Source organism: Melanerpes formicivorus, unplaced genomic scaffold (genome assembly GCF_026170545.1).
Source record: "Melanerpes formicivorus ecotype bairdi unplaced genomic scaffold, bMelFor1.0.p_v2 SCAF_51, whole genome shotgun sequence".
Lineage (NCBI taxonomy): Eukaryota > Metazoa > Chordata > Aves > Piciformes > Picidae > Melanerpes > Melanerpes formicivorus.
Window position 1 is genome coordinate 4,656,403 of NW_027142403.1, and position 9,910 is coordinate 4,666,312.

The 9,910-nt window shown below is 41.7% G+C and overlaps 1 protein-coding gene across 3 annotated transcripts in view; it reads left to right on the forward strand.

Moving 5' to 3' along the window:
* Window positions 1-6,154, forward strand: part of CEP97 (centrosomal protein 97) — a 24,443-nt gene extending 18,289 nt beyond the window's left edge. For 2 of the 3 annotated variants that reach the window (XM_068160732.1, XM_068160734.1), the window contains exons 11-12: window positions 3-692; window positions 1,304-6,154. In XM_068160732.1, coding sequence (XP_068016833.1) covers window positions 3-692; window positions 1,304-1,414 — 801 coding nt within the window. In that variant the 3' untranslated portion in view covers window positions 1,415-6,154. Of the gene's footprint in view, window positions 1-2 lie in introns of all 3 variants that reach the window. The other variant, XM_068160733.1, reaches the window with a different exon arrangement.
* The last annotated feature ends 3,756 nt before the right edge of the window (window positions 6,155-9,910 follow it).

Consider the following 9,910-nt stretch of genomic DNA (forward strand, 5'->3'; position numbering starts at 1 on the left):
AGGTTCAATCCCTTCAACAATGGCAGCTGTCAGTGACACAAAATTTAGGTGCCAGTTGGCAACCTGGAATCCCTTCAGCCAGTGTTTTCTGTCCATCTGAACCATCTGTTCGATCATCCACCCTTGAGCAAAAAAATCCGGCAGATGTTAGTTCTGCTTGGTTAGCTCCATCTAGTGATGATGTTCAGGAAAAGTCTTTGTTGCAGTACCCAGATTCTGGCTTTCATTCTTCCATGGCTGATCAGACTCATGCTGGTGACTTGAGTAGCTCTGAAAAGAGCTTAGTGGAAGGAACCGAGAGCTCTCTTTCGGTGCAAACTGTCAAACAGTGTGACAACTCTCTTTCAGCAGATTCTTCAGATATAGAGGATGGCCATGAGGAATGTGGGCAGAGTAAAGAAAGCTCTAGCAATGATCAGGACAACAGTCTAATACAGCAGTATTTGGAATCTGTTCAGCAGCTGGAGGAGGCTGAAGAAAGGACAAACTGCAATGATGAAACGGAGGGCAACTGGCCACAACTTGCTGTTTCAGCAGGAAGCCGAGATGCTTCATCTGGCAGTGTCCCTGTAGATCTCCCTCAAGACACATCTTCCCCTGCCCGAGGTGAAATCAGCCAGACAGCAGAAAGCTGCAAACTGAATTCAGGAATAGTAGAAGGGAAGCAGGCAGACTGTGATTCTTCATTCCAGGTGCTGCATGTTGGGATAGCTGTATAACAGGCTCAAAGGACAAGGGATTCCCTTCCACTTTCCTTTCTCTTTCTTTTGCCCCTTGGTACAAAACTTACTTTTCATGGGTGCTGTTGCAGATTTGTGACTCATGTTACCAATTTCTGTTTCAATTACTATTTTACTGATGTTGCTGAGGCCTGACACTAACTCTGCTAACCTGAAATCAGCCAGGCTCTCAGTGACAGTCATTATGCACTTTATTTTCCTACGTAAAACTGATATCCTAATAACTGGCTTCCTTTAAATTAATTGGAGGTGTTGGGGGAGGTGATGATGTTTTCTGTAAAATTCACTTTGGTGAATGTGTTACTAAGTCTTTAAGATGTTTTTGTTTCCTCTACAAAGCAGAGTTCTTGCTTTGCAAAGAGAAGGGAACACCGTGGGAAGAAATGGAGTCAGTACAGGTAGTGTATATGTGTAGGGATACAGCCCGATGAGAAACAGGAAAGCAAGTTGCCTTTCAGACTTCTTCTGAGTTTAACAAGAGTAGCTTGGTCAGTATTTCAAAGAAGCATTCCATTAAACAAATATCCAAGTCAGTGGCTTCTTTTTCTGTCATTTACTTGAAGCTGCTGGCCAGGAATTACCTAATTTACACATGTCCTGAAACAAGGACTTACAGGAGTGAGACCATGAGGAGCTTCAAACAGACTTTAACCTTTGTTTGCCCATGGGGTTGAACTTCCCTATTTACTCAGGTAAGGCTCAAAGTGCAACCAGGAGCAGCCTTTACTAACACAAGAATTTCAAAAGGGCATGTCATTTGTGAACATCATTTCCAAGACTGCACTGCTGGGTTAGTAGCAGCAGATGTGATGATGTGTTTTCCTTATACAAGGATGCTGATGTTACTGTGGGATTGGGCTCTTCATGGCTTTGATATTAGTGCATTTGATGGATCACAACAACTTCTATCTACAGGTATAAATATTAGAAGCAAATACTATGAGTTTAAACTATTTATTGACATCTCTGCTGGGGGCAGGGAGAGTTATTGTTCTGGGGTTTTGTGTTTGGGTTTTTTCCCCCCTCTGTATATCCAGTATTTGGCATTTTGATTAGACATGGATAAAAAGCTGTAGTCCTTCCCTTTTGCTGTTACTTAGACTGTTTTCCACTTACACACTGAGTTTGCATCTTGCTCTAGGCACTGCTATGTTTGGTTTTTAATGAAAAAAAGACCAGTTATCTTAATGTCTTGCAGAAGTGGTTAGGGAAATCTGGGATACAAGTTGTGATGGACACCAGTGAAATGCAAAACCTAGTGGTGTTATTTCCAGGGTTAAGTTCAGTTTGCTAATGCTGCATTTTGCAGTGTGTGTTGGAAAGCCAGTGTTTCACTAGCTTGCTAATACAAACTTCTCAGATAGGAAGACATGCATATTATTATTCTCTGAATCCAGAGAGTAACTTCTGGTGCTATGGTGTCCTTACAATCAACTAGTGCTGTTTTAAAGTGACTTTTATGGCCATGTTACTGTGTAAAATAAGGGTGTGTTTGTAACAGCTTTTGTTGCTTATCTACTTTAGGCTCTGTGCTGAAAATTTACCACTACTCAGGAGTTTGGCACGAGGCCAGCATCTGCTTGAGACATCAAAATAGCCTTTATTTAGAACAGAAATGATGAACTGGATTTGTACCAGTGGTAAATTTCACCTTGGAAGAAGAAACCTTGCCTTGTGTAGAGAGTAGCCATAGCCATCATGTCTTTTTTCCCCCACCACCCAAAAAAACAAGTTCTAGGGCACTACCTTCTCAAAAGAGCTGTCAGTGCAGTCAAGATGTGCCTTGAATACATGAGGGCATTTAAAAAGCAAACAACTGAGGTGGTAGATTGTTAGTGTGTTATCTTTCAAACTCAGTTGCAGCACACTTGTAGCCTAACCATTCATAGCATGAGCATGAATGTACTTGAGTATTGGAGGTGGTACAGGTGCTTTAATGTGTCACAGCATCTAATTAACTGTGCAGTGAAGTGTGTAGTCTACATGATCATCCTGATCCTATGAAGGTTCTCAACTTGCATTTGAATCTGCCATGCTTGCAGATCTCTGCAGTTCATAGGATTTGGCTCTTTGACTGTCAAACCCTTAACCAAAACAAAAAGAATCTCAAGTAAACCTTTAAAGATACTTTCTTTGAATTTTGTGAGAGAAATTATTCCTGTGCATGGAACAGTTACTGGAGCTTACACTCTGGAGGCAGTGGATAGGTGTAATAGAAAAGTAAGTTCCCTGTTGTGGCAGAATGCTGCGTTAGCATGTGCAAGAGCTGGGAGAAACTAGACTACTGTCTGGATAAAAATGTTTCACTTTTTCACTGAGGGGCTGCATGGATTTTGCTATTTTGTATTACTGTCACTTCTGCTGCAGAATTAGAGGAGAAACAACTTGAACTGGGGAGATTGCAAAGAGGGAAAACTTGGTGAAACCTAATTTTCCATGAAAGCCCTAGATGTTTCTTGACATTTTATCTGCCATTGGGGCTTACAAACACAAGGCAATTCATTTTAATGAATGCCTATGTCAGGTTTTTAACTTACAATGTGTATCCAAAACTGATTTTTGTGAAGGTGCAGCAGAGTGTGTGCTGACATCAAATCAGCTTTATTTTACTCTTTTGCAGAGGTTGTGAAATAGGAAATAGCTTCCTCTCCGCCCCTGAAAGATCTCTTGCACATGGAGAAGCTGAATTGCCTAAATAGACAGAAATCACAACAAAGGGTGAACTTCTGGCTTAGTTTTTACAGGGCTAAATGTAGTTCCTTTGTATATACACAATATTTTTATGCTGACCATTAAAATGCATCCTGGGAAAGACATAATGGAGGGCAGAGTGGAAAAATAAGAAAGGAAACTGGATGTGAACTTTAAAATAGCTTCTTTCAGTCTATTTTGAGCTCTCAGAGAATCATGATATGGAAATGTAATAATAGTTTAATATATGGCTTAACATCTACTGTTATTTCTGTATATGTTGTTTTAATCTATGAGTGTAGTTGTTTGGGGTGGGTTTTTTTTTAACCCAGTTAGGGATGCACAGCTCACTTTGGAGGTGATAGAAATTTTCTTCAAGGAATCAGAAGGCCTGATAAATGCAAACTCATGTCTGAAGTTTTCCTCTCTTGATATTGTGTGTCTTTCAGCATTTTTCCTTTTGCATGGCCTTTCATATTGAACAGAAGAATGTACTTTGTAGAAGGCAAGTTTGGCCCGTGGTACTTTGTCCTGGGATGGTCCTCTGGTGTTAATGGAAGGGACTCAGAGTGCTTATTTGTCAGGTGATGTTGTCAGCTCTGCCAGCAGCACAGTTTGAGTGCTTCTTTAATTTGCTTCAGAAAAAACAAAACAAACAAACAACAACAAAACAACACCCTAAATATATCTCAGGCTAACTAAACTGTGCCACACAGGTAGTTTGGCCCCAAATGAGGTGGTTGGCACATGCAGGCCTTTTTCAGGTAGTCTATGACAGTCTGACCTGCTTTGCTGAAGGAAGGTGGAAATGCCTTTGTGTGTCTTCTTAGGTTTAGTCTGTGATATTAATGCTAGCTCTTATGAATGCTGTTTCAGTTCTCTCCTCAATTATTCTTGGAGTTGACACATTTCGATCTTTCATGTAATCAAGGATGTATTTTTTTCCCCCCCTACTGCTTATTATAGGCACTGTTCTGCTGGTATTTGGAAAGGTAGAAGAGTATTATGAAAACAGGCCTGTTCACATGTTATATTTCAAAGCTTTTGTGGGGAATTTGGATTGTATTGATTCTTCTCACCTTGTTTTTCAAAAGGAAATAAAACCACAAGGCAATGCCTCTCATGACAGTAAGTAAACTTCTGTTTCTGCCTTACTCTATGAACTGAGCTTAATTGTCACAACTCTGGTTTTAGTACCTTAAAATGTCATTTAAATGAGCAGGAGATTTAGCTGCTGAAACCAAGACAGCAACTGTCATGATGTTGGGCTGTTTTGTGGTGACTGTTGCTGTATTGATGCTATTTTGTAAGCAAAGTTTGTGTGACAGGGGTGGAATTTGTAGCAGATACTAAACATCAGCCTAACTCTGCTTTCATTGAAACAAACAGGGTCATACTTAAGGTTAAATCCTTGTGAACTGGCTGTCTAAATTGGGTTTTGATTGTATTTGCATCCCCAGAAGTGTTCTTATACCACAAAGCAAGAAGGTGATAAGACCAGACACTTTATTTCGTTGCTTCTAAAGTGCAAACATCTCTCAACAAATACTTGAGAAAGTCTTTGTTAAACTAGCCTGGTAGAAGCCTAAGTCTTTAGAGTTAAGTTCCTTAAACATCCATAGATTCTACTCTTTGCATGCAGCAATTAAAAGTAATGCACTTAGCAGCCTGTATATAAATACAAAATGTTGGTTGGTTGGGTTTGGTTTGGGGTTTTTGTTTGTTCTCTGAACAATGTTTGTATGTTGTGGAGCTTGCAAATTGTCCCTGGTTTTTTTTCTGACTCTGTGTGTATTGTCTGAAGGACTCCAGTCTTAACTTCCACTTGTAGCAGGTTGGTTGATGAAGAAAAATGGAAGAGAGATTCCTTTGAGTCTCCTTGGGTACTTTTTACTGGGTTTGTAGTTAGGGTGTGTCTCACACAGAGAGGCACTTTTTCCTGAGAGGATGGATTGTGGCATTTAGTGGAGGCTGACTGGATGCCAACAAAATGTAAAAACTGAGTCAGTTCCCTGCTTTTAGCTAGTGGCAAAGAGATTTGTTTTCCTGTTGTGTCCACTTTGTTGTTTCCTTGCAGACTGTGCCACCCAAATAAGTAAGTATTCATGAAGTCTTCCAAAAAGTCTCTTTTTTTCCCCATAGTTACAAGGTTTGTGTTCCCAGTTTGGCTTTCTAAGACAAAGTTACTGAGAAACACTTTCTACATGCCTGCCAAAAAGTTGGAGCTTTCTGTCTACTTTAAAATGCTTTATGTCAGCAGTGAGGGTGGAGCAGGGGGGAAAGCACAGGATCCTTAACTTGCAAAAACACAAAAGAGTATTTATCAGGAAAGGTGCTTCCTGTCTTTAAAAAGTGCCACACCAAATTGTATTCTGTAAGGCCTCTCCATAAGAAACTGCTTTTCTGGCTTCATTACATTTGTAAGTATCCAGGCCAAATCCACTTGTAGCATGCTTCCACTGAAGTCAACTTGGTTGCTTTCACAGTAGTACTTCTACCTCTAAAATCTGGAGAGGGGGAAGAAAAAAAAAGAAGACAAGTCCAATTAGGCATTGATTTGTCTTTCTACTTATTGCAGTTTTCTGTGAAGAATGGTGGGTGGTGAACTTGGTACAGTTGAGATATTTTCTCTAAGTGTTTACATTTCTGGATTTCTTGTTTCTGAGATGTTTTGGTTGTACCTCCGCGGTTTTTGACTTCTAAATAAATGATTTGTACCTTTACTGAAACTCTTCATTTGTGCTTGATGTTGACTCTTAGGGCTGATAGGCATTGTCTTACCATTGGAGGGCTCTTCTGAAGATTAAAAAGGTTAGAAATGGGAAACAGTGATGACAAGGTAAGCAATAGAGGAGAAAGCTCCCAGGAGACCTCATAGTGGCCTTGCAGTACCTGAAGGGAGCTATGGGTTTGCTGGGGATGGACTTCTGATAAGGGTCTATGGTGACAGCACAAGGTGCAATAGTTGTAAACTAGAGCAGGGTAGATGTAGATGGGCCTTCAGGAAGAAGCTCTTTACTGTGAGGGTGATGAGACACTGGAATAGGGTATCCAGAGAAGTTGTGGACAGCTCATTTCTGAAAGTGTGGAGGATCAGGGTGGATGAGACTGAGCAATCTGTTCTAGTGGGAGGTGTTCCTGCTCGTGACAGGGTGGTTAGAACTAGATGGTCTTTAAGGTCCCTTCCAGCTCAAGCCATTCTATGATTCTATCAGCCCACTATCACCTGCCATTCAAATGCCATGATTAGTGGAAGAGAAGCAAGATAGAAACTCAAAGCAGAGACTACTGAGATCCCATGAGAACACACCATAGGTACCAGTGCTGCATCTTCTGCTGCAGTTTGCTTGCTTGGCTTCAGTCCCATTCTGTGAGTCATGAGGAAAACTGATGCTTTCCCAGCCATACCTACATTGAGGCTCCCTGATCCTGCCAAGAAGCTGTGCTATCTCCTTCTCTGAACCAGAATAGTGTAACAGAGAAAATATTTTGAGGCAAGAATGGTTTACCTCCAGCTATGCACACCCAATGTCCTTTACAGGTGATGGATGACGTTACCCTGTGCTATGGGGAAATGGCCCTTCTGTTCCTTGTTTATACACTGTGACATCAGTGGTGTATGTATATCTTAGCCATGTGCTCCCATGGTGAGGAGCTAATGAACTGAGATGGGTAAGCTTAGGAGAAAAGATGAGTAACCAGGGCAGCGAGAATATTGAGAGGAATGTCCACAAACATAAGGTGAATGTCCAGGGAAGCCTTTGACTTGGATAGATTCACTGAACCATCTTTGTAACACTTGATAGGTTTGGGGGTTCTTGTTATCTCTGCTGATTTCAACTGTTCTATGATTGGCTTTCATGACTTGGTACAACTGAGGCATCTAATGCTCCACAGACAGTTAGAGTGGTAGGGTGCTCAGAGACTTATAAACCAGCTGATTAGTAGATGCCACTGGAAAAGGTACTCATGATTTGCAGTCCTTGGTTTCAATCACTGTCCCTTTCTATGCTCTTGATTCCCTTCTGTGTTGAAATGGAAAGATGTAGTAGTATTCTGTACAGAGCTTCCTAGAAAAGACAATTAGGGCTATGGGCTTGTCAACTGGAACACAGTTGCAGTGTTTGTTGTTCCCTCTCCTGCTGGTTTGGGTTGGTCAGATATCTGTTGTGTGCTTAAAGAAGTGAAGTCTGCTGAGGTTTTAACAGAGAAAGAGTCCAGGAGCTCAGACATACAATGAAAGTCATGTTTTACTGCAGGACAGCCCTACCAGAAGTAAACAAACAAACCTCCAAACAACTACAAGCAAGCAAAATAAACCCAAGCAAGCAAAATAAACCCAAGCAAACAAATACACAACCCAAACAAAACCAACCTCCCAAACCCCACAACCAAACACCACAAACAAAACCTCCCAAACAAAATCCACAAGCGAAAATAACCAAAACCCACAAACAACCCCAAACAAAACACACAAACAAAGCCCCTCAATGGACAAAAAAAACCCTCCCAAAACAATCAAAAGGAAAATCCAAACAAACAAACAGAACCCCAAACCAAACTGGAAACAGCCCAAACAGATCAAAACCCAAAACCCACACCAAACAAACAAAGCAGCAAACCAAACAGCACCAACAAACCAACCAGAAACTCCCAAACCCAACCCACAAACACAACTCTTGGCTTTGCTTAACTTTTATTTGACATGTGGAGGTTAGTGTGCATTTTTTGCACTCTGTGTATTTCCTTTATTACACCAAAGAGGTCAGCTGAGGTTTTCAAGTGAGACTCTTCTTGCTCTTCTTCAAGGAGGGACTGCTCAGGATCTCAGGTAGTGATAGGACTAGGGGGAATGGAATGAAGCTGGAGGTGGGGAGATTCAGGCTGGATGTGAGGAGGAAGTTCTTCACCATGAGAGTGGTGAAGCCCTGGAATGGGTTTTCCAGGGAGGTGGTTGGGGCCCCATCCCTGGAGGTGTTTAAGCCCAGGCTGAATGAGGCTCTGGCCAGCCTGATCTAGTGTGGAGTGTCCCTGCCCATGGCAGGGAGGTCGGAACTAGATGATCCCTGTGGTCCCTTCCAACCCTGACTGATACTATACTACTATGATATTTGAAAGACAGGAATGGGCAGAGTTGAGGTGACCTCACTTCAAGGCTTAAAAGAGAAAAGCAGTGCCATTTACTCTTGGAGTAGTTAAGACCTTAGAGTTGTGCTGTTAAGATTAAATTAAGGATAGTAACCATAATGCTTCAGGAGCTCAAGTTGAAGGTCTCTCTTGTGCTTGTTATTTATTCATGTCTATACAAAGATTGGGCATTAAATTCCCTGGCATGAGCTGGAAAATGAAGAGCTAAATGTGTCTAGTGGATGGACCCAATTTTCTTCAAATGGAAGTAGTTGCTTTAAATTTTAGGGGCTGAAATCCTTGCATATGCTAGGAGTTGAGTTTCTGTTTTTATATGAGGTGGTATGGTTTGAAATTCTCCTGTTAATTTTCCATGCCATTATGTCCAGATGGTAGATGAGGTATTTTTTTTCCCTCCCTTCACTCAGATGTTATGGTGTAAAAACTGATTTCTCTCTACTGCATTGACAGTTGGAAAAGCATAAAATGCTCTGTCCAAGTGGCGTTTGCATCACTAAATCATTGATTTCAAGCCATTTGGTGCCTGTAGTTTCAGTGGTGACTACTTGAAGATTGCTGGGACCTTTTCAGGTACAGTCCAAGTGATTTCTTGTAGAATAGCGAATGAGAGGACTTTAGGTTTGCTCAAGTCTCTCCCCTTTTTCCTTGCCAAGATCGTGTTTGCTTGCTGTCATGCTGGCAACTGAGCCTCCCCCAGCCTCATGCCAGTGGGATAGGGAGAACTGAAAGAGTGAAAGTGAGAAAACTCATGGGTTGAGATAAGGACAGTTTTAATAAGTAAAGCCAGGGCTGCGCGTGCAAACCAAGCCAAACAAGAAGTTCCTTCACTGCTTCCCCTTGGGAAGGCAGGTATTCAGACCTCTCCAGGAAAGCAGAGCTCCAAGGATACAAACCATCATTCCAAATGTTTCCCCCCATTCCTCCTTCTCCCCCAGCTTTATATGCTGAGTATGCTGTCCCATAGTATAGGGTAAGCCATTGGTCAGCTGTGCCCTCCTAATCTTTGTGCATCCCCAGCCTACTTGCTGGTTGGGATGACATGAGGTTGGGAAAAGCCTTGATTAAAACATCCTCTATTTATCAACACTGCTTCCATTACAAATCCAACACCTACCCTGCTGACCACCTAGGGTGAAGAAAATTACCTCCACCTCAGCTAAAAACAACAGCTGCTCTTTCTGATAGGTACAAGACAACATGGACCAAGAAGAAAATTGTGGAGGGAATGGCCAAATAAAACCAGTCACAGCCTTTGAATTCAAAGAGTGTGAAAACTGTGAATCCCATGATCCATGAGGGTTGCCCTGGAAAATATAGCATCTGTAGCACAT